The following is a 25,950-nucleotide window of genomic DNA, read 5'->3' as shown; positions in this document are numbered from 1 at the left end:
TTTTACGGAAGAGGTCTCATTTGAACTGACTTTTATTATTTACTTTTTATTTATTTTTTATTTTTTAACAACCATCATTTGTCCAACAGATTAACTGACTTTTAAAATCAGAGATATTGAAATGTTATTTCTTCCAGTTAAAATATGTATCAGTTGATTATGATCGGAACTACACATCTGGAAAAAAGTCAGAAGCTACTCATGTAAGGGTATTAAAAATATAACTTCATAGTCTTAAATCTTGCAGTGACTTGACTTTAGATGAAATTGACGTTACATGTAAATTAATTTAGAAGATGTTGACTAATAATAATAACCACAGTTAACAGTTACTAAGCACTATGTGCTAGGCACTATGCTCAGCGAACATTGTATAGGTGAAATTGTATTTAATCTTCACAACTTTTTAATGTCATCTCTATTTGATAGGTGGGTAAATTTCTGCTTAGATCAGTTAATGAACTTGCCCTATAGTTTGAGCAATTAGTAAGTGATTCAGCCGGGATTTCATCCCAACTTGTCTATCTTCAAACTCTAGAGCACTAGGGGGATTAGGAAGTTACGCACATTTCCTTCCCAGAATAGGGATGGAGGAGTTTACATTTTGCCACCCCACCCACTTCATCTGCCCTTCCTCCGCTTGGGTAGTTCCTTTTATTATCCTGGGGGAGAGTTAATACAACTCTCATGCATGGTGAACTCATTCCTGTTCTCTTTTCCAAGGGGCATACTGCAGCTGTCAGTGCATACTTTACAGTGGGAAAACTTGGAGAAGGAAGGGGTTAGGAAAAAATCAGTTTCTGAGGAGTAAGTTGTCTTTGAACTAAGATATAAATGCCTAATTAAGCAAAGGGTGCTAAATCTTGAGTAATACTTTTCTTTCATTAGAAAATAATTCATTTTTGAGTTAATATTATTACAGTGATCTGAGCTGAATATAAATTGAGAAAATCTGAGCATAGTTAAAACAATGAAATGTAATATTAATTAAAAATGTGAGGCTTGGCCGGGCGCGGTGGCTCAAGCCTGTAATCCCAGCACTTTGGGAGGCCGAGACGGACGGATCACGAGGTCAGGAGATCGAGACCATCCTGGCTAACATGGTGAAACCCCGTCACTACTGAAAAATACAAAAAACTAGCCGGGCGCGGTGGCGGGCGCCTGTAGTCCCAGCTACTCGGAAGGCTGAGGCAGGAGAATGGCGTGAACCCGGGAGGCGGAGCTTGCAGTGAGCAGAGATCCGGCCACTGCACTCCAGCCTGGGCGGCAGAGCGAGACTCCGTCTCAAAAAAAAAAAAAAAAAAAAAAAAAAAAAATGTGAGGCTTGACTATAATTAGGGGAAATGTAGCCTCATGTTCAAGGTTACAAAGCAATAAATGCCGTAAATACTAGATTATTCAGGGCTTCTACAGTAACTTTTTTTGTTTTTGTTTTTGAGATGGAGTTTCACTCTTGTCACCTAGGCTGGAGTGCAATGGTGCAATCTCTGCTCACTGCAACCTCCGCCTCCCAAGTTCAAGCAATTCTCCTACCTCAGCCTCCTAAGTAGCTGGGATTACAGGCGCCTGCCACCACACCCGGCTAATTTTTGTATTTTTGGTAAAGATGGGAGTTTTACCATGTTGGCAAGGCTGGTCTCGAACTCCTGACATCAGGTGATCCACCTGCCTCAGCCTCCCAAAGTGCTGAGATTACAGGTGTGAGCCACCATGCCTGGCTCTACACTAACATTTTTTTGTGTCTCTTGTACTGACAAATGACCTGTTTTGTTTCATTGCAGCCTCTTCCTTGTTTGTGCCACTACTGAGTTCTCCAGCTGTCTTTCAGCGATTGTTCAGCATACTTCTTTCATTGATGTCAACCTACCTACTTCTAAGCACAGGGTATAAACTTTTTAACAATTTAATTTTATAGCAGCAAGTTTTAAATGATATATTGGTATTTTCTCTATTAGTGTTTAACTTCTGGAAATGAAAAATGTTTTCTAAATCTTGAGGGATACATTATAAATATTTACTTCTCAGTGAGAACTATATCTGACTTGATCTGTAATCTTCTGTTTTCTTTTTTTTAAATCAATTTCATAGTATTGCTTGCTGTCTTTGTGTTTCTCTTTTCTGAAGTTGCTAAAATATCACTTAACTATAATGTTAGAAAATTCTGATTGATTATGGAAGAATTTTAAGTCTCATTGACTTTTATTTTTTATTGCATTCCTTGTATCCATCTTAAATTATGCTTTGATCTGGCCATTCTTCTTTGAATATAGTACTTTTTAAATCTTACACATCTCACAATTCAAATATTCATTTGATTCAGAGAACCTTCAGAATATTTTCCCAAAACTTTTAAAGATTTTTGTTTAAGATTGAAATTTGCTTACCAAAACAAAACAAAAGAAAACAAAAAATCAGCAGCTTGACTTGGGGTGAATCCCAAAGCATTTTCTAGAACTCAGTGAAGACAGGGATGTACTCTGTCCGTTATCTTTGAAGAATTCTTTTCTTGTTTTTGAATTTTGTCCTTACTTAAATCTTTATGAGGATAAGAAATGTGCACATTATAACAAACTATGACTAGAAAAAACAGTGAATAAACACCACTCATAAACAGTTTGAATTTTAGCCCAAATACAGAATCTTGATTGAAGTTAGACTAAACCTAGGGATTCACCATTATGCTATGAGATTATTCACAGTTCAAATGATTTTGTAAAGCCATTTGGGGTCTAAGGCTCAGGTTCTCCCTTTTGGAAACTTAGTTGTCATAATTCAAAATTAGGGGTGTTCTCAAAGTCTTCCCACAGTAGACCCTAACACCCTAAGTGACCTAGACCTCAGGAGTTCTTGTAGTCTCATATAAGAGATGATCCAGTGGGGCCCTAAACCTTTTTTTCACCAAAGCTGTCTATCTCCTTTTGTTTCCCTTCCCCCTGCCTAACCAGATGTGGGCCACAGCTCTGAAGATGTGATACAAATGTCATGGAACTTTTTACCAGCTACCTAACAAGATTTTAAGAGAGGCTTTCTTTGAGATTTAGACCTTTGAAATAGAACTTTAAAATAAAACTGGAAATTTATGAGCATCTGTTATTCAAGAGTGATGAACATGAGAGCTTAAAATCTTTTACAGTTTCCCCCTTTATTAGTGAAATTTCAGGATAAATAATTTTATTAAATTAGAATCTATGAGAGTAAAAATGAATTTGGCTATGCACAAGTTTTTGATCTATATAAGAAAGCAGAAGTTAAAATAACTTCTATTCTAACCTACCGTTTCAGGGAGACTCATGAATTTTATTAAGAGATTACACCCAGAGGTTGATTTAAGGAAATAAATGTTTGAAAGTGTCCAGAAATATGTACTAACTTCTGTACAGTCTCTTAATCAATAGGCCTTTCTCTTTTTTGAACTTTCAAATTCTAAAACAATAAACAGATTTAAAGGGATGTGTAGTTGATTAAAAAATGTAAACAAGTATAAAAATAGATCTGATTTGCTGGATTAGAAAAGGAGATCAAGAAACAAAGATAACTGAAGTTTAATTTTGAGTAAAAAAACTATTTCATAAGGTAGCATGATTAATCATGTAACTTACATAGTATTTTAAATTATCAATTTAATAGTCATAGGAGATGCCAAAACAAATTATCATAATAAGCATAATCAGAATCATAACTTAAGAAAATCTAAAAAGGGAAAATCTATACCTAAAATCAGAATAAGGCACTATATGACCTTATTAATGAATTCATTAAGAGATATATTATTCAACATCAGAAAGTGTATCTAGCTTTGCCAAAAAAAATTGAAAAGAGTATCTTGAAATAGCACAATTCAGTCATTTCAATCAGTACATTTTCTCAGTGTCAAATCAGTTTTGCAAAACATAGTCCACCTGTTATGATTCAGCCTCACCCATTTTGGATGACCTGGAGGGTTCTCTGTGTAAATTATTGAATATTCAGAATTACAGAATATTTAAAAGAAATATAGTCATATTATAATATAGAAATACAACAATAGTAATCCTACATTCTTACAATGCATTCTTGATTTAATGAATAAAGAAGATTCATTTTTAATCAGCACTTAATTACTTTATGCAAATAGAGCTATTGTAATACTTGAAAATAGCTTGTTCTCTTGGTTAGTGCTGGTTAAACATTTCCCTTTGAAATTTTCTTTGCATTATTCCTTTGCTTAGCAAACTATAATACAAAGCTGAATGCCTTGTCAGCCCTATTCAATTTGCACAGAGACCAAACCAGCAGATCCTAATTTAGTAAGTTTTCATTATGTTCTCCCTGAGCCTGTGATGACATTTCATTGATATTTCAGTTTATTAATGCAGATATACAGACTTTATACAAAATATTGATTGTCTTAAGAGATAAAGTCCCATAGGAAGATTATCTGGTTTATTCATCTACATTTTACAAAAGAAAATGATCATAATGTATAGTTTTTTAAAAGGAAATAAATTCTACTATTTGTAGAACTATGACATTTATGTTTTTAAATATTAGGAAACAATAACTTCATATATAACTGCAAATCTTTAAAAAAATTATGGTCCCCTTTTGTTCAGAGTATGTACCTTGATTCAATTAATCAACAGTTGTTTTTTCTTTCATATATCCAGTGTCCAGAGTGCTCTGCAGACACACAGAGAGAACAGTTAGTGTAATACTGGTGTACAATAGAGTTATAAGCTGCTATAAAATAAGAGCTGTATTTTACAGTGTTAGGCAATTACAAAATCAAACAATGAAGTTACTGTGAGTTAATGAAGTTGTGTGTTGTATGAAACGAAGACTGACTAGAGAAAGAGCTTGAATAGGAAAGCTGAGTTAGTGCCATCAAGGACATTGAACTGAACTTTAAAGAAAGGCCAGGGATACAAGCATTCTAAATATTTGTTTTTCAATTTTTAAAAAATCACTAGACATATAGAGTCATCACATTATGGAAAGTAGGGATAAGGGATAAAATCATGTATTAACTCTACTCTTATTAATGTTCTGGTATATTTCTTTCTGGTGTTACCCCCCCATATGTGTCTTTTTAACATAAAATTAATTGCAGTACATGTTCTATTTTGGATCTTTTTTTCTAATTCACATTATTTCAGAAGCATTTTCTAGGTGGCTTATAGGCTTCCTAGCCACCATTTTAATAGATATTTAATATTTCATGATATGGATTTTATTTCAACTTTTTATTATTACACATAATATTTTGAGTTATGTTTTTATGCATAAGCTTTTTCATAGTCTGGATTATTTCCTTTGTTCACTTCTCATATAGTGTATGTGGGCCATTGGGTATGAACTTTCTTTTTTTAACTTGTAATTGTCTTAAGAACAGTGCCAATGTATAATATCTACAACAAACTATATATGAGGAGTACTATTTCATCGTATCTGTAACAAATATGTAACAGTATTTGGTATTTCCATTTTTAAATAAGAATATCAAATGTTATATTAAGAGGTCAGATATGGCACTGCTTTGTACAGTTTTCTGTACTTGTTTTACTCATGCTATTTTCTCATGTGTGTAGTATCTGTTCATATCCCTGGGCCTTCTAAGTCTTATATATCAAGTGATTTGTGTATGTTTTCTGAAACCTCAATCTTTTCTTCTGCCCAGTTTTCAGTGTTATAATTTTATAATTTGTAATAGTGTTTAAAGTGTTTGGAATTTTTTTACTTTCTCATCTTTAGGAAATAATGCCATATGCTGTAGAGTTTGGTAGTTGAAAGACTCAAAAAGGAAATAAGTCTTTGTTTTGTTTTGTAACTTCTGATTAGATAAATAACTCACTCAGCAAATATTTGTGAGCTGGGCCAGCAGTGGTGATGAGACAGACACAGACTTGGTTTTCAAAGATTTTATAAAGTAATAATAGATGCATACAGGTAAACATGTGATTAAGACGGTGTAAGTACTATAATAGAGCATTTAGGGATTATGAAGGTGGAACATTTACCCCAGACAAAGCGGAAACTGTTTAGAAAAGGCTTCTATCACTGTGTTGTCTCATGAGCACTTCTCCTTTGTTTTTGTGTCCATTTTACACTCCAGCCTGTAGGTGTGCCACGCATTTAATCATTCCCCTGTGGACATGTAGGTTGTTTTCTGTTTCCCCCTTCTGTAACCAGTGTTACAATAGATATCTTTATAATGGACATTGTAGCACATGTCTGATTATTTTCTCAGGGTAAACTTTTAGAAATGGCCTTATTGCATTATAGTATATGAATATTTTTGAGATTCTAATACATAGTATCAGATGGTCTTCCAGAAAGTGTATATTCCCATAGAGAGCATATGAGAGTTCCTTTTTCATTGCCCTCTTGTCAACACTGTTTTGTTTTTGAGACAGAATCTTCTCAAAGAAGATTCTCCTGCCTCAGTCTCCTGAGTAGCTGGGATTACAGGCGCACACAACCACACCCGGCAAATTTTTTGTATTTTTAGTAGAGACAGGGTTTCACTATGCTGGCCAGACTGGTCTCGAACTCCTGACCTCGTGTTCTGCCTGCCCTGGCCTGCCAAAGTGCTGGGATTACAGGCATGAGCCACCATGCTCGGCCAACACTGTTGTTTTAATATTGGCAAATATGATATATCACCATTGTTTTAATTTCCCTATGTTATCAATAAGGTCAATTTTCATGTTTGTGTTCTTGTTGTACCCATTTTTTTGAAAATTTAGAGTGTTCCTCTTCCTCTTCTATGTATGTTAATAATTTTACCTCAAGAATTATCTTTTTACCTTTGTCTTCATGCCTTCTTTCTCTTTTATGTGTATCTGTCATTTGCTTTATGAATGGCTTTTATATATTTCTATTATTTTAAACACATAATTATCTCAAGATTTCATGTCACTCAAAAAAGATGATGTTGGGGTTAAAATTTAAATATTAGTTTCCTACTTTCTTCTTCTGGAAAGCCTAGAAAATTTAAGTTTTGTAATATTGTGACTTAGAAGTATTATCAAATTATTTTAATTTTGAGAAAGACCTCAGTGTAAATTTGCATTTTTACTTATTTTACTGTTTTTTCCTTTTCATTTCTACCTTTCCCCACCTGTTAGGTATGAAGCTGTCTTTCCACTAGTATTGTCTTGTTTGATGTTTGTCTGGATAAACATAGAACAAGAAACTCTACAACAATCTGGTGTTTGCTGTAAACAAAAGGTAACTGGTCGAAGTCATTGTTGTTTTTATTTGAGACTATTAGTCTCTATCCTATAAGGAAGTTGCAATGTTATTTCAAAAATTCTTTCTCCTTAAAATTTTAGTGTTAAAAAGTTTTGGTTGTTTGGCATTAATTATTGGTAAGGAAGATTTTTTACTTATCACAGAAAAGCACAATTTTGTTGTTGTGTAGGTTGGGCTTTTCTTAGTGATTACTTGAGAATCATTGATTTTAAAAAATGTCAATATAAGTGAAGGAATAGAGAAAAGAATGCTTTTTACTTTTTTTTCATATTTCACATCCAATTTTTCCTTCCGTCAATTTATCTTAGAAGAATTTTTATGTTGTCACAAGTCAGTTTATGAATTTGATTATAAGGTGACATTTAAGTTTCTATTGTTTTTCTCTTTCTGGTCATCTTAATCCAGATTGCTTATTCTGCTGCCTTAATGATTGTGGCCTCAGTCCAAATCTTAGATTGTTTATGCAACACATAATACTTTGAGTTGGCTAAAATCCAACCAATTTTTAAGGATACCTTTATCATGGTGGGCTATAGAATTAAATTGATGTTTCTTGTCTATATTTAGAGCTGATGGTAATTCTGAGAAATTGGTGATAGATTATTTACAATTTTACTAAGGTCACATAAAATGAATATTACAGAAAATACCTTCATAGTTGATCCATCCTTATCTGGCTCCAGTTGAGTTTGTAGATTGTTATTGATAATTCAGAATGATTAATTTCAATAAAGAAGAAACTTTGTTGAGGCATATTTAATAATTACTGGTTTTAAACTTTTAGTCCTTGAATATTAAAGTAATACACGAAAAGCAGTTTTGAGCAGATTCATGTAAATACTCAGAGATTACCCTTAATATTAAATATTTCATCAGGCTGAGGATTATTGTGTTACTTTTTAAATTATATGTTTTTAACTGAAAGCAAATGTATCTCTTTCTAGAAAAGAGTATTAAAACATCCCAAGAACTTACTAGAAAATTACATGGGAAGTAGGAGTGGGGAAAGTCTACCTTTAAATTCACCCATTAGTGTTCTATTTGTGGAAGGTGTTTAAGCAAGAGTGCACTCACCTTGTTGGATTGAGTGGCTTTCTGTTCTACCAAAGACGGGAATATGTTGCTTTTTTACAGAAAGAAAATTTCTCTGCAAATAGAATTAATAGAGGGACAAATAAACAAACATTTAATTTTACCATGCCTTTTAATATGATACCATATCTAGGTTTAAGATGATCAGGACACTCTGAGAAATTAGTCTTTGAAAAGGGAAGAATTTATATAGTAATTTTAAAATGATGCATTTATATAAGATAAGAAAAAGCTCAATTCTCACTTTTATTACACATATAGCAACACTACAGCTGTATTCTATATATTATTTTACCTTTTGACAGATTTTATTAAGGTGTAATTAAACCCTAGGGAAAGATTTATTGTTTTTTATTTTTTTGTCAACACAGGGCATGTTTCTAGCCATTGTAACTTAGCCATTGTAAGTTTGCCTTCAAATATAGAAATAAGTCAACTGTTATTGTGCATTAATATTTTTCTTATTATCTCACAGCTTACCAGTATCCAGTTCTCTTATAATACTGATATAACTCAGTTTCGACAGCTGTATCTGGATGACATCCGTAGGGCCTTTTTCCTTGTATCCTTTGTTGAGACTTTGGTTTAAAGAGCTGCGACTCCCACTTAATGGAGTAAGAAGACATGGAAGGTGTTTCTGCCCATCACTTAATAGTGGTATTAAGTAGTTTAACCTCCCTGAACTATAGTTTTCTCATGTAATTCACATAAAAACATTTTTTGAACTATAGAAAAGTATAAAGAATGATACGTATGTATATATGTTCCTACTATTCAAGATATTAGCCATTAGTGTTTTGTCACATAAGTTTTTTTAAAACTGTGTTTTTAAGAAATTAAAACATTAGAGCTAAAGCTAAAGTCTTTCAACTCCCAACTTCAATCTAATTTCTCTCATCCTGGAAGAAAGCACAATTATGAGTTCATATCTTTTTATGTGTATTTTATTCTAAACTCATATTACATAACATCTGTCTCACAAAGGTTTTTGGATCACCTCAGAGGCAATGTTGTGAAAGTTGTTAGTAGTAGAAGTTTGAAAGACAGTATGGCAGAGGAAAGTCTTAGTTTGGAAAGGCTCACTGACTAGCTGCAAGAAATCATAGGGATGTATTTCCTTTATTTTATTTTATTCAGCTTTATTGAAGTATAATTGACAAAAATTGTATATATTTAAAGTGTATATTTTGATGTTTTGATATATGTATACATTGTAAAATGATCACCACAATCAAGCTAATCATCATATCTATTGCCTCACATACTGTTTTTTCTTTCTGTTTTTGCAGTGAGAACACTTAAGATCAACTCTCTTAGCATATTTCAAGTATACAGTACAATATTACTGACTATAGTCACCATGCTGTACTTTTCATCTCTAGACCTTATTCATCTTGCACAACTGAAACTTCATACCCTTTCACCAACATTTCCCCTTTCCCCTCTCCTCTCAGCCCTCTCGGCAACCATCATTCTACTCTCTTTTTCTAAGTGTGACTATTTTACTTTTGCTAGCTGTAGGAGTTCCTTGTATGTTTTGGATACTAGCCCCTTGTAAGTATTGGAGGCATTTCCTTTGAGCTGTCCATGGTGCAGAGTCTAGACCTCTCAGATACAGAAAATACATATTCCATCCTCTCTGTCTCTCGCTTTCACTCTGTTTTGCTTTCTTTCTCTCTTTACAGGTTCTTTCCAATCAGCTAATACTAATAAAGCACTTTACCCATTGATCCTTGCATTTCCCTAAATTATAATTTCATCTTGTCCTTTCTGTTTAATTTTTTGAAAGAAAAATTTATAGTTGCTGCCATTATTTTCTCTCCATGTATATACCGTGTCCACAGACCTCTAACAATGCCTGACACATAGTAGTGCTCTATCAGTATTTGTCAGATGTCTCTGCCGAAGTTGTACTGTCAGTGGTCTGCAGGGGCTTCCTGATCCCTCAAATCTCTTCAGTTTACCTGACCACACTTTAACATTCAAGTCTATGTTTTCTCTTTCTTTTCCCTTCACATCCAGGACACAGTACAAGTTTTCTTCTAAGATTTTTATATCATTTCTATTCTTCTCTATAACTGCTTCCTTTGCCTGATCTGCAGTCATATTTTTTTCTCCATGCTCCACCATTAACCTTCTCTTACTGTGCCTGGTTTATGCCATATTTTCCTGTAACTTTGGTGGACACTTCTTTGCAAACAACTCTAAGATCTGTTTTTCCAAACTTGACCTCTCTCGTGACCTGAAGGACCACACGTCTAACATTCTGCTGGGCATCACCAAATATGTGTCCCAAACTGATTAACAACTGCCGCTCCTCTTCAAAGTCACTCTCTCTGGCAGGCCTTATCTCATTTAATGGCATCACCACGCTCCCTGTCCCCAAGACGTCCAACTTGTTGTCATATTTAACTGCTCCTTGTCCACTTCTAAAGTCCCTGTGGCTCCCTTCACTCTTGATCTTCATTCCCACTGCATCAGTTCACACTTCCTTATCTCTGATATGGACTACCGAAATTGCTCCCTACTTGAATTTTCTGCCTCCAATTATTTGTCTCCCTTATCTGAATATCACACAGTTACTGGTGTTTCTTGATTATAACACCAGCCTAAAAGATTTTCTACTCTTCATTGTATCCACAATGAAGTTCAGGCTTTCTTTAAAAACAACAACAACCACAACAAAAAACGAAGTCTCACCCTGTCGCCAGGTTGGAGTGCAATGGCATGATCTCGGCTCACTGCAACCTCTGCCTCCCAGGTTCAAGTGATTCTCCTGCCTCAGCCTCCTGAGTAGCTGGGACTATAGGCATGCGCCACCATGCCCGGCTAATTTTTGTATTTTTAGTAGAGATGGGGTTTCACCATGTTGGCCAGGATGGTCTCAATCTCTTGACCTCGTGATCCACCTGCCTTGGCCTCCCTAAGTGCTGGGATTACAGGACAGGCGTGAGCCACCACTCCCAGCCAAGTTCAGGCTTTTTATTAACATGCCACTAATCTATATTTCTTGCTTCATCTTTCACCATATCCTTCAATAAAGTCTAAGTTCCTATCTATCAAACCTTTTTACTCTTTCTTGGCGGTGTCATTTTTTTCTCACTGTTCTTTACCTTAAAATGTCTCTCCTCTATTTCTGTCATCATATCTTAGTCACCATTGGAGTATTTTGAGACTATTTTGTTTATGTTTATATTCTTAGTGCCTATCTCTATCTCTGACATATACTAGACAATAAACATTGGTTGGTTAGATGATTGGTTGAATCACTGAATCCATGAATACATTTAAAGCTCAACTCACCAACTCAAATGCCTCTTTTTCACTGAAGATTGTCATGATTCATACTTCCTCTTCAGTGTTGCTTCACCATTTTTTGTGGGTATCTATAGTAATAAAAGAGCTAACACTTACCAAGCCCTTTCAGTGGGCTAGGCACCATTTTAAGTGCTTTGCTAGCAGTAAGTTCTTGGACACTAAGGTTGATATCAATGTTTATTGCTTTACTAATACAAATAGAAGTTTAAGAAATGTCAAAAAGATGTTCAGTGTTTTTTCATGTGTCATTCTCTATTGAATTATTTTAAAACATGATATCTTGTTTCTTCCTGAGCCTTTCAAGCAGTCTAGCATGTGTTTAACATGTGGTGGGTTTACAGCAAGCATATATAGACTATAACCGTGTCTTTCAGCTGAAAATGTCTATGTTATACCCTAGATCCATGTTTTCCTTTTGAAAAAAATCACTAGCAGCCAACTACAGATATGGTCCACCTTGCTCATGTTAGGGAAGAGGAAAATAACCTTCCTAAGGTTACTAGGGACTGAGTGAGGATGACCTCTCAGGCCTCATTATTCTCAGTACACTCCCTCTTCAGTCTGGCTGTTTTAAAATGCATTGACAAGGAGATATAATGGAATGTTCACTGAAAACAATTCATGGTCAATATGCAAGTAAAAAAGCAAATTACTCTCAAGGTAAAATTAGCATATCTTTTCCAAATGAAAAGGAAATTTGTATGAAATCTGAGTTGTTTTGCCATTTCCTTGACTTCCTTTAGGTTTTCTTCTTAGTGACAGCATTTTTTGGAACTGGAAATATAGCTTCTATTAACAGGTAATTTTAAATGAAAATGGCATATGTATAACCAAAAAATAATGCAACCTGGGACTTCTATACCTTTTGTTCTGTACCTTACCTTTTTTTTTTTTTTTTTTTTTTTTTGAGACAAAGTCTCACTCTGTTGCCCAGACTGGAGTGCAGTGGTGTGATCTCGGCTCACTGCAGCCTCCGCCTCCCGGGTTCAAGCAATTCTTACGCCTCAGCCTCCCGAATAGCTAGGATTATAGGCGCCCACCACCATGCCTGGCTAATTTTTGTATTTTTAGTGGAGATGGGATTTCATCATGTTGGTCAGGCTGGTCTCAAACTGCTGACCTCAGGTGATCCACCCACCTCGGCCTCCCAAAGTGCTGAGATTACAGGCATGAGCCACGGCACCCAGCCTGTACCTTTCTTTTTATACTGAATGATATATTTTGGAGTTTGGTATGTATTGGCACATTCAGATCTACTGCGCTCATTTTAGTGGCTTCATAATATGATGTTTGCTTATGTTTTAGTAAGTAGATTTCAGAGAATTAGTTTAAACATCTTTTTAGAAGAACATTCTTTTAAACTTACAGAGTGAATTCTAAATCCTTTTTCCTTGTTATAATTCCCTAGCTTTGATCTTGCCTCTGTCTATTGCTTTCTGACTGTGTTCAGTCCTTTCATGATGGGAGCCCTGATGATGTGGAAGGTTAGTTTTCTTATTTTGTTATTTGTATTAAGCTTTTGATTAATTAAGATTATAAAGTCATTTCGACAGAGCTAAGTAGCAATGGAAAGAAGATATCCTTTCATAGTTGGCACTGCTAAATTGGAGGTGAGACCTTCTATCCCTTACTCCAAACCACAGTTAATCTTTTTGCTTTACTCATAAGTGCATTGGACTTCAAAAGAGTAGGGATTCAACTGTTAATTTGAGAGGATCTTATCAGATGTGATTAAAGCCTGTGGGAAGCTATGGATCAAACTGCAGTGCTGCTAAAGAGTATAAGGTTCCCTGAACCCATGTTCTCTACCTATGAGATTGCCAACATAATCTTTTCTCATAATCCATGTACCTAGAATTGATCGAGTCATTCAACAAATGTCATTTTCTGCTATATTCAGTGATGTGCTAGATACTAGCTGGGTGCTGACAATACAAAGATAATGACAATTTTCAGCTTTCCAGGGGTTCAGATTCTTCATTATAATGTAATTCTTGTTCTTCTTCTCTAAGGTAATTATGCTTGTTTTATTCCCTTTACCATAATGCCTGACACATTTTATTTAGTATATATTTGTTTAAATAAACTAAGCTGATACTTGCCTAAAATCCGATTAATGTTCAGATTTATAAATAAAAATGATTAAAGGTGTCATCTTAATAGGATTAATGTCTACTTTTTGTTACTACACTAATGCAAATGGAAGTTTAAGAAATGTTAAAAAGATGTTCATTTTCTCATGTCCTGTTTTCTACTGAGTTATTTTAAAACATGTTGCTATTTCCTTAATTTTCATTCACATTTTTAAAATGGTGACTTTTTTTCCCAATTTATTAAAGACCATGGACCTTTAATTAAAAACAAGAAAGGAAGGAAGGAAGGAAGGAAGGAAGAAAGGAAGGAAGGAAGGAAGGAAGGGAGGGAGGGAGAGAAAAACAAAGCTCATATTAAAATGCTGGGTTCTTAGTCTCTAGCACAAAGCAGTAAGCTTTAATGACATAATACACTTGATGACTTTTGTTGACTGATGTGTCTAGAAGTGAGGGCCCTGCTGAATTCTATTTTATCCATATGTCCTTCACTTGAAAAATAACTTTATGCAGTCTTTATTTTCCATATCTCCCCCTTTTTTGAAACATCAAGTTATATATTTTTTCAAAATTGATAATTGGAAAGCAATACCTCAAGATATTAACAGTATTCACTCTGGATTATGGATTTTCAACCAGCATAAATTTTGCTATGGCTTTATTTCAAATGTTTTATAATTTTTTTTCAAATTTGTTATAATGAGTATGAATTTTATAATCATAAATAAATGTATTTTTTTAAAAAAACAAAAAGCAATGATTGAGAAGCTGAATCATGTTTATGATGTTATAGTTTTAAATAACCAGATGGGTTTAAGGATCTGTGAATCAAATTATCAGGTTATATAATTTATTTGATTTGGGCATTCTGTGTTTTTCACACCCTCTTGGAATCTTTTGAACCTTGTTGTTAATTATTAGAATACACTAAATGGAACAAAATTTGTAATAGGCTTTTATTTGGAATATGTATTGATGTTTGCTGTCTTTTACATTGTATAGCTTATTAATGTAGGTTTTTAAGTCAGTTTCATCACTGTTCTATGTGCCATTGGTATCATGCTTTTATTTCAGTGTTTGCTTTTCACTAGTATATATAAAAGTTACTTGAGAAATTGAAAATATTTCTGTAAGCAGAAATAGTAGTTTTTTCAAAAAGTGTCTCAAATGCTTCAGTTATTCATGGCATCATTTATTGTTCTTTTATAGATTTTAATCCCCTTTGTTCTTGTTATGTGTGCTTTCGAAGCGGTTCAGTTGACTACTCAGTTATCGTCAAAAAGGTAAGATGAATTCGTTTAAGAAACATTTGATTTGCCTATTTTTAGGAGATGAGAGTAAACATTTGAAGACATTTCATGTGATTGCTATTAAGACACTGTAACGTAGATTGTTTATTACACAAATGAGAAAATGTTCACCCGTTTAGTCAGTGTTGCAACTCATTAGAGGAAATTAGTTGATTAGGGCCTCTAGCAGACAAGCTTGCTTTCTCAGCAATAAAATGTTATTAGAATATTATTCAAGCTAGTGAAGAACCTCCCTAGAAAACAGTAAAACATAAATGTTAAATTATTGTAGTTAATTACTTATTGTAACTGTGCCTACAAAAACCAAAAGATACTCTAACTTATTTTGGTTTATTTCTTAAATATGTTATTAGATAAATGTGTGAACATTATTTCATTTTCCATGACTTGAAATTAACTTTTCTAAGTGTCAAAAATATACTTAGTTTCTCAGTTATGATTTCTACACATCTGACAAATGGAGTGGGAAGTATTCTTTCTGAGTTTTGAGGAATTTCTGGAGCAGTCCGTCTTAAGCAATCAAGACTGTGGAAGAAAAGCTGTCAACTCAACTATTTGCTTTTTTTAACCAATAAAATTGCCTTATCAGCACAGGGACTCTGGAAAATACTTGATATAAATATGAAGCTTAGCAGTTTTGTTATTCTTGAATCAAACTAGCATACTCAATGCTGAAAGAAATAACTAATATTAGCATAAATTTGCATGTTTTTCTTGATGAGTATAAGCTAGAACTGGGTTTAGCATAGTATTGTGCATATGCCATAAAGAAAAAAGTTTTTCTTCCACTGCTTAAGAATACTAGAAATCTCATTTCTAGTTTTAGTATATTTTTGCAGGATATTTACATGAATTTAATATTGAGAGTATTTATGCCTTGTCAATATCACATAAGAGATATTTACTTAGATGCAATAAAAACTGGTGAATGACATGTACTTTCCTGCATCTTTGTTGGTGGGTAAGATTTTTAGAAGGGATTTTAATTAAGGTTTAAATAAGAAGAGCTGGGGACATGTGGAATAAGAAATAGAAGGCACACCAAAGTGTATGTGTGTATGTATTCTTATATTTGTACATGTGTATAGTAATGCTATCTAGAAACTAGTACAATGAAAAACAAAACACAGCAGGAGAGAACTGAGGCAAAGGTGGCTCAAAAAGGTCTCTTTTGACCTTTAAACTCAGAAGTTACTGACATTTCTTCCTGGATATCACACTGACTCATCAAATTTAATGTCACACATTGATCCCAGCGATGCCTTTTCTTCCTATTGAAAATTAGCTTCTCATCCTGTTTTCTTTATTTAATCCATCACACAAGCTGAAGTCCAGCCACCCTCACTGCCGTAGCACTTACCAAATAATCACTGATAACATCTCTCCTTTCTGTTGACCTTTTTACAGTCTTTTTATTTATGTTGCTAATCATTTTCTTACAACTGTTGAAAGCCTACGGTTAAGATGGGGGTGGAGATATATACTAATGACTTATTTATTTATTATATCTATAATGCCAAGGACGAGTTCAATATAACAAACCAGTGAAATGATTCTTCTTCTCTTCCGACTCACTCCTTAAAATGTGTATGGAACAAAAGTGAGGTAGAAAAGTTGTATTAACATTTTTTTGCATGACTTAAAATTTACTTTTCTAATTATTAATAATTTATCTAGTGTCTCAGTCTTAATAATTGGGTTCATCAACAAAACCTTGTAAATTTTGGGTAGAGACCACAAAAAGGTAGTAGCTGTGCATGAAGATTACCTGATAGCTTATCCATTAAGAATGCTTATGGATGTAAGCAATGAAAATCTAACAGTAGCTAAGAGAAATAGAGATTTATGTCCTCATATCACATGGAGTCTGGAGGTTGGCAGCCCACAACTCTGTGATGCCATCAGCAACCCTGCTTTTCTGTATTCCTAAGAATGGAAGATTCTTAGATTGTTGCTTTTACCCTCGTATTTTTCTCATCATGCCTCCATCTGCCATCATATCTCATCTGCCATCCAGACAGGAACAAGGGAAAAGGACTAATGAGGAAAAAGGCAAGGAGATAGGTCAGCTGATTCTCCTTTTCTGTCAGGGTAGCAGTGTCTTTCCCAAAGGCCCCATGTAGCAGATTTCTGACTGTGTCTCTATGACCAGAACTCTGTCTGGCCCACATTCATTGTAAACTGGAAGGGGGTTAGGGAAAAGGGAGGTGTGGGGGTGTGAAACAACCTGCCAAAAGTGTCACAGTTGTGGCCAGTTCATTTCACAGTTTGAGATGACATGGACCACGAAGACCTTTGTCACCTTCAGAATGCAGCAAAGCATGAGAGAAATTAGAAGGCCGCTGAGAAAGAGAAACAAGTTTTAGTATTACAGAAGTATTCAACAACCAACCATGTAAGATCTGAAAGGGATGATTTTTCAGTTCTGTGTTTGATTAAATACTCAACTGTACAAGAGCCATGGCTACCCGGCAGGGATTGGGGGAAAAAAAAACAACTTGGAAATAGCAGTTGTCAACAATGTGATCTAGCAGCCAAAAAGCTAGTTTTCTCATGCCCTGTATTAATTGAAGTGAAAATAATTTTACTCCAATTTTGAATATATCATTTTGTTCTAATGGGTGTTTTTATCTCCAAAATGTTATGCTCGCATATTTAGGAATCTAGATTTGAATCAGAATTATTATAATATTGAATAACTTTTATTGGGAAAGTGTTTTCCTATGGGCACTCTATTAAATCAGCTTAATTTTTAAATCAATATGAAGTAGAAGTAAATTACTTTTAAGTATTTCTATTTTGATTTTTAATTTATTAAAATTATTTTTATTAATTTTCAGAAAAATTTTGGGTTGTTTTTGTTTATTTTAAAGTCTATGGATTTCAGCTCCTCCCAGTGGTTTTTTTTTTTCTTCTATAGTTATCATGTCTATCAGGTCTCATTCACCTAGATTAGATATTACAGATCTGATTATTGTTAAGATTTGCTTCTTCCATCATTATTTTGTTAGTTACAGATTTTATTCTGTGTGGTTTTAGCCTTCTACAATGTTATTTGGTGTTGTTTCTACCAGGTCTAATTTTTCCTGGATCAGATTTTTTGTGTTCTATGAAATCAAAAGGAAAAGGTTCTTAAGTCAGTCTTAAATCTAAAGCAAATTTCACAATGTGTAGCATTAGCCATTTTCAGTTTTAGTTTATGCTAATTACTCCTACTATTCATTCAGCACATAGGATTTGAGTTTGTATAATATACCGGGCACTGTACTAGCCGCTGGTGTTACATTTGGTGAACAGAGCTTACTGTCTACCTGGGGAGACAAAGAAAATAAAATGCTTGTCATAACAAAATTTTAAGTAGTGTTAAATGTCAGAGGAAAAAATGAAGTGGTCCAGGGAGACCTCTCTAAGGAGAAGCAATTTATGCAAAAACCTGAACATAGTCTTTACTCACATAGTTTCATGGTTCACTCAGGTGGAAGGAGTGAAACGTACAAAGGGCATGAGTTGAAGACATGCTTGGTGTATTTAGAGAACAGCAAGAAAGGTAGCCTTAAGCAGACTGCGCTAGCAGAAGAATTGTAGGAAATAAAGTTGAAGAGGTTGGCAGGGGCAGAACATAAGGGGCCACTTAGGCCACAGATAGGACTTCAGTATTATTCAGTTGTGGCAAGAAGCCTTTGGTAGGTTTTGAAGGCTGTTCTGTCTGTTGCATGGATAATAACTTTAGGAGGACAAGAATAAGAGCAGGGAGATCAGTTAAGGGTCTTGCAAGTGAACAATCACAGTGGCTCGATGGGGATGATAAGTAATATTTATTATCAATTGGATAAAAACTCAATAGCAGGTATTTATTTCTTGAATAAAAATGTGTTTATGAGGAAACTCATAGGATCTAGGTACACAGTAGCTTCAAAACATCTTGGAGATCAAATAATACCATATAACTAACCTGCCTTTAATAAAATTATTGTATTCACAGCAAGGGAATGATAACCCTATCCTTCTTAAAATTAGATCACCTTGAATATTGAATAGTGTGTTACATTTATGCCTTCGCATTTGGGCAGCATATGAATAAACAAGGGAACCGGGGACACATTCACAGGAACGTGATGAAGATGCTGAAGGCCTCTGAGAGTCAGTGGAGCCATGGGGAGGCAGTGTGCGTAATGGTTTGGAGCACGGGCTCTGCGGCCAGACTTGCTTTATAAGTCTATGACTTACCGTTACTAGCTGTGTGACCCTGAGCGGGCTTACTTCTGGGTTCTTCAGTTTCCACAAAATGGTTCAAGAATATGAAGATTGGCTCTGGAAAATCTTTTTCCTTCTTTTTAATTAAGACTTAGTTCAGGGATCTTATTCTCTGTTAAACTTTTTTTACCCAACTGCTCCACTCTCCAGAATCCTTCCACCCTCAAATTTCTGGCTCAGTTAGGTAACTCAGACTGTGGCTGATAAAATTGTTTCTTTCTTTTGTGTTTCACACCCAGTTAGAGGCTGATTTGTGTCCCCTAAAATTCTTATGTTGAAGTCCTGACCCCCAAGTACCTCAGAATATGACTGAATTTGGAGACAGGGCCTTTCAATAGATAACTAGGGTAAAATGAGGTGATATGAGTGGGTCCTAGTCCAATATGACTGATGTCTTTATAAGAGGAAAAGATTAAGACACAGTCAAACACAGAAGAGATGACATGTGAACCTAAGGGAGAATATGGCCATTTACAAGCTAAGGAAAGAGACCTCAAATAAAACCGACCCTGCTCACACACTGATCGTGGACTTCCAGCCTCCAGAACTATGAGGAAATTTATATTGTTTAAGCCACTCAATTTGTGGTACTTTGTTATGGCAACTCTAGCTAATACACACCTTGTGAACTCCATAAGGGGAGAGATTGTATCTTTAATTTCATTTAAAGCTTTTGTTTAAGGAATGAGAATGAAACCAATATTTACTAGGCAAATACCATATGTCAGGCACTGTATTAGGTACTTTCCACATATTACCTGACTTAATTTTTCCAATGATACTAGGAAATATAGATATTATTACGACCATTTTATAGATAAGGAAACTGAGGCTGAGAAGACAATAAATAACTTAATCAGATGTGTCTTAATTTCACAAGTATCCCAGAACATCATCTGTGTCACACAGTAATATAATTTTCTTTAGAAAAATAAAAATAATATTTCTAAAAAATCAAAACTTTTTGAAAAAGGTATGTAAAGGTTTTTTAAAGGTCTTTTTGTTCATTTGTTTGTTTGTTTTGTTTTCTTGGGGTTTTATTTTGAGGCAGAGTCTCACTGTGTCACCCAGGCTGGAATGCAGTGGTGTGACCTCATTGCAACCTCCACCTCCCAGATTCAATCGATTCTCGTGCCTCAACCTCTGTAGTAGCTAGGCTTACAGGCATGTGCCACCATGCCTGGCTAGTTTTTCTATTTTTAGTAGAGCCGGGGTTTCACCATGTTGGCCAGACTGGTCTTGAACTCCTGGCCTCAAGCGATCCTCCCACCTCAGCCTCCCAAAGTGCTGGGATTACAGGCGTGAGCCACCACACTTATTCTAAAGGTCTTTTGAATTGTATTTATTATTTTTCTATTCCAGAAGAACTGGGTCCATAGGGTAGAATTATTGTTGTGCTTTGAATCACAGAAGAAAGAACTCTGCAGTAATTGGAGCTGTGAAAATGGAGTGGATTCTGTTGCTGCAACCACTAAAACTAGTGCTAGACAATGCCTTTATTGGGATTGATACTTTGGGAATTCGTGCTTTAAGTAGAAGGTTGTACTGGATGACCATTGCATTCTCTACAAACTCTTAATCAGATTAACACACTTTATTATGTGTCTGAATGAAATTATACTTCAGTAAGATATCATCGGTCTGACTTGTGGTATATATCTGCATATGTGAACTATTGAGTTACATGTCTTTATTTCAAACCAATGGTTAGAAAAACAATTATTTCTTAAAAACAAGTCACAAATCTCTACCAAAACCTCACACTTTATTCAAAAATTAACTCAAAGTGGACCACAGATTTAAACTTCTAGGAAAAAAATAGAGCAAATCCTTGGGATTTGGGTTAGGCAAAGAGTTAGGCTTGACATCAAAATTGTAACCCATAAAAGGAAAAAGTGATAAACTGGACTTCTTCAGAATTATAAGTTTTTGCTCTGTGAAAGACCCTGCTAAGAGTGTGAGAACATAGGCTACATACTGGGAGAAAATATTTACAAACCAGATATCTGAAAAAAGACTAGTATCTAGAATATATAAAGAATGCACAAAACTAAACAGTAAAAAAAATTTAATTAGAAAGTGAGCAAAACACCTGAAGAAGATATACAGATGGCAAATAAGCCAATGAAAAGTTGTTCAGCATGATTAGCCATTAAAGGAATGCATATAAAAACCACAGTGGGTCGGACATGGTGGCTCACGCCTGTAATCCCAGCACTTTAGGAGGCCGAGGCGGGTGGATACGAGGTCAGGAGTACGAGACCAGCCTGACCAATATGGTGTAACCCCATCTCTACTAAAAATACAAAAATTATCCGGGCGTGGTGGCGTGTGCCTGTAGTCCCAGGTACTCGGGAGCCTGAGGCAGGAAAATCGCTTGAACCCGGGAGGCGGAGGTTGCAGTGAGCCGAGATTACACCACTGCACTCCAGCCTGGGCAACAGAGCAAGACTCCATCTCAAAAAAGAATTTAAAAAAAAAAAAGAAATATCATTATACACATATCAGAACAGTTTATCAGAACAGTTAAAAACAAATAGTGGCATCACCAAATGCTGTTGAGGATGTAAGGAAATTGCTCTCATGCATTGCTAGTGGAAATGTAACATGGTACAAACCGCTCTGAAAAGAGTTTTACAGTTTCTTATGAAACTAAACATACTACTGTTGTATGACCTAGCAATTGCACTCTTGATGTATTTTCCTAGAAAAATGAAAGGTTTACACAAAAAATTAGACACAAATGTTTTTAACAGCTTTATTTGTAAGAGCCGCAAACTGTAACAATAGCCACAAGTAGAAATAAGCCTTGATGTCCTTTGGTGCTTGAATGGTTAAGTAAACCATTGTATATCCATATGATGGAGTACTATTCAGCCATAAAAGTAAATGACCCATTGATACACACAGCACCTTGGATGATTCTTGAGAAAATTATGCTGAGTGGGAAAAGCCAATCCCCGAAGGTTACAAAAGGTAAGAGAGTGTTATATAAATTGTTTAACTTGTTATGTACGTTATTCTACTCATAAAACACTCTTAAAATGACAAAATTATAGAAATGGAGAACAGATTAGTGGCTCTCAGAAGTGAGGGATTAGGCAGAGGGATGGTGAGGGGAGGACACATGTGGCTCTAAAAGGGCATCATGAGAGATGTTTGTGATGATGGGAACACTCCTTATCTGGACAGTATCAGTGTCAATGTCCTGCTTGGGATATTATAGCATGGTTTTACAAGATCTTCCCACTGGGGGAAACTGGGTAAAGGGTACAGAGGATCCCTCTGTATTATTTCTTGAAATTGCATATTCGTTAACAATTATCTCAAAAGTTTAGTTTTGAAAATCATAATGTATGTCCCTTTCATTTTACTGAAATAAATATTCAGAGCACTTAATAACACATTTTACAGTCCAGCTCATCTCTATGGGGTGGTCACCTGTGATAATATGAAAAGAACCTTTGAAAGTTGTATCTTCAGAAGCAAAAGAACCAACAATATTAGGTTATTTGCCTAGTCTCACTTGGATTTTAATGAGCTTGAAAAATACACCTGTTGTACTATATGTAATTTTTCCTTCTTTTTTTTTCCAGCCTTTTTCTCATTGTTCTCGTCATATCAGACATTATGGCTTTGGTAAGGCATTACTGGGTAGTCCATATAAATTAGATTAAGAGTCCTGGGTTAATTTAATAAAGAGAAATATGAATGCATTTCGGTACATGAAATCTTTAGATATTGAGTTGTAAGTGCTGGAATAATTTACACATATAAATTATGTTGTTTTATATTAGTTATTATACAGGATGTGTGCTCTTCTTCAGGTGTCAAAAGTCTTACTACTTGATTTATTCGAATCTGTCATACCTTGTCTTCCATGTTGCTTTGTATCTGAAATGAAACTTCCAAAGGAAATTAACAGAAAAACCTAACTTTAAATTTAGATAATACATCATTTTTCTATTGAAATGTTGATTTTTAACCCTTCTCTCAGATTAAAAATGAAAGGAAAAGGGAGAGGGAAGGAAGGAAGGAAAAAGGAAATGCAGCTTTTCTATTGGGAAGGTGTTAATCAAGATGTGGCTGCAATAAATGAGTTCTGATGCAGGTAGGTAGGCCTCTCTTATTAACAAAAAGAGGAACCTATTTTATGTCTACAAGTCTAGGGAGTTCCCAAGACCACCCTTAGCTTTAGTAATTCACTAGAATTCACAGAACTCACTGAATGCTGTTATATTTAGTTACAGTTTATTCCAGGCCATAGGGCAGAGTCCAGGACACCAGATTCTGAGTTTCTGTTTCTCCCTGTGGAATCAGGACAGCATTAGCTTCCCGCTATTGATGTGTGACAGTACACATGGAGTATTGCCAGCGAGGCTTACCTAAGCTTTGTTGTCCAGACTTTTTAGTGGGGTTTGATCACATACTGCCTACCTGGCTGATCTTTAATCCCTTCTGGGGATACAGCTGGTAATATGGCCCAAAGCCCTCATCATACATCACACTGTTAGACTGTCCAGCGGCCAAGACCTCAGGCAGAACCTTCTATAAGGCATGACATTCCATGACATTCCAAGGGCCTAGAAATCGCCACCCAGTAGCTGAGAACAAACACCAGCGATCTTTTTGGGTAAGATTAATTCATCACCGTATAACATCCCATGCCAGAAGTAACTAGGAATACCAATAAGGGTAGCTTCTCAAATCAGATTCCTAGACACTCAGTTTAGATGAGGGTATTTTTGTGTGGTATTGAACTGTTTATTCATTGTATTTCTGAAACTGATCACACATTATGTGAAAACAAATCAGTTTTCAGTTTTGTGCAAAGTGACAGACATGTTAATAGAAGAGGGTTGAAATTCTGATTAATTTTATATAAAAAAGATTGCCTAAATTAACTTGAATAGTCATTTGTGATATAGCTTCTGCCCATTTGATTGGCATCTTCTCTTACCTCTCCATCCTTGTTGTCTCTACACCATCCTCACTTTGACACTACCAAGCTCTCTATGGACCCTTGATGTGTATATAGGCTTTTCCCTCTGCCAGAAACTTCTTTCTCTCCAAACCTCCTTTCATCTGACTCCTACTTTTTACTTAGATTTCACCTTCCATTGGGAAGCCTTCCCTTCCATCCTAATCAGGGTATGAACCCCTTCCTCTGTTTCTATAATTGCCTGTATTTTCCAATGATAGCACTCCCTCTGTCCCCCGCTTACACACACACTCACACATACACGCGCGCACACACACACACACACCCCCCCGATAATTTGACTGAATTATTTAGTAGAGCTTATGCCTTGTAAGGAGGAGTTTACCTCCAGCACCTAAGACAGTGATTGGCACACAGTAGGTAGTCAGTACAGTAAATATTTGTTGATAGATGGATGACGTGACATCTTTCCACTGACATCTTTAGTATTATCTAGTTTTTTTTTTTTTTTTTTTAAATTGATGTTGGCTTGTTCTTTATTTCTAGTTATTCAGAAATGTCACTTTTGTGTTCATTTGATTGATAATTCTATTTCTGGATTTTAGACTACTACTAATTCTAATACAAGCAAAAGTTTCAGTAAATGAGATATTCTTGTTGACTACAGTCAGCTAGTGATTGTTAGAGTCAGAAATCTGAAACATACAGTCCTAAAATAACTTTGTTTTTAGACTGAATCTAAATAGGTTTGTTTTTAATTGAGCCTTTTTTTTTCTTACAGCATTTTTTCTTCTTGGTCAAGGATTATGGCAGCTGGCTTGATATTGGGACAAGGTATAGTATATATGGTCATGCATTGCTTAACAACAGGGATAAGTTCTGAGAAATGCAATTTCTTCTCTGTGCAAACATCACAGAGTATATTCACATAAACCTAGATGGTGTAGCCTACTCCACACCTAGGATATGGTATAGCCTATTGCTCCTAGACTATAAACCTGTACAGCATGTTATTATACTGAATACTGTAGGCAATTGTAACCCAATGGTAAGTATTTATGTGTCTACACATAGAAAAGGTATAGTAAAAAATTCAGTGTAGGAGATTTTTTACTGGTACAGCTATCTAGGACACTTACCATGAATGGAGCTTGCGGGACTGGAAGTTGTTCTGGGTGAGTCAGTGAGTTATTACCGTAACCTTTTTTACTTTATAAGGTTTTTAACTTTTTGACTTTATAATAACACTGAGCTTAAACACACAAACACATTATATAGCTATACAAAAACCTTTTCTTTCTTTATATCCTCATTCTCTAAGCTCTTTTCTATTTTAACATTAATATTTTAATTTAATATTTTAAAATTACTTTTTGTTTTTACTTTTTAAACTTTTTTGTTAAAAACTAAGATACACACACACATTCACCTAGACCTACAGAGGGTCAGGATTTTTATCTCCACATCTTGTCCCACTGGAAGGTGTTCACAGGCAATAACATGCATGGAACTGTCATCTCTGATAACAGTGCTTTCTAGAATACCTCCTGAAGGACCTGCCTGAGGCTCTTTTACAGTTAAATTTATATATATATATGGAAAAGGAGTACAGTCTAAAAAGCCATGAAAAATATGGTATAGTAAATGTAGATACTAGTAACAGTTGTTTATTGTCATTATCAGATATTATGTGCTATACATAATTGTATAT

General features: G+C 35.0%; 1 protein-coding gene across 2 annotated transcripts in view; it reads left to right on the top strand.

Moving 5' to 3' along the window:
- Positions 1-25,950, top strand: part of PIGN (phosphatidylinositol glycan anchor biosynthesis class N) — a 138,246-nt gene that overhangs the window by 89,046 nt on the left and 23,250 nt on the right. For both annotated transcript variants that reach the window (XM_025365614.1, XM_025365615.1), the window contains exons 22-29: positions 1,782-1,884; positions 7,107-7,209; positions 8,801-8,887; positions 12,387-12,442; positions 13,052-13,127; positions 14,943-15,016; positions 22,894-22,936; positions 25,021-25,073. In XM_025365614.1, coding sequence (XP_025221399.1) covers positions 1,782-1,884; positions 7,107-7,209; positions 8,801-8,887; positions 12,387-12,442; positions 13,052-13,127; positions 14,943-15,016; positions 22,894-22,936; positions 25,021-25,073 — 595 coding nt within the window. The remainder of the gene's footprint in view (positions 1-1,781; positions 1,885-7,106; positions 7,210-8,800; positions 8,888-12,386; positions 12,443-13,051; positions 13,128-14,942; positions 15,017-22,893; positions 22,937-25,020; positions 25,074-25,950) is intronic.

The sequence above is a fragment of the Theropithecus gelada genome, chromosome 18 (assembly GCF_003255815.1).
Source record: "Theropithecus gelada isolate Dixy chromosome 18, Tgel_1.0, whole genome shotgun sequence".
NCBI lineage: Eukaryota > Metazoa > Chordata > Mammalia > Primates > Cercopithecidae > Theropithecus > Theropithecus gelada.
The sequence above is the reverse complement of the archived record's forward strand: the minus strand, read 5'-3'. Positions and strand labels throughout refer to the sequence as shown.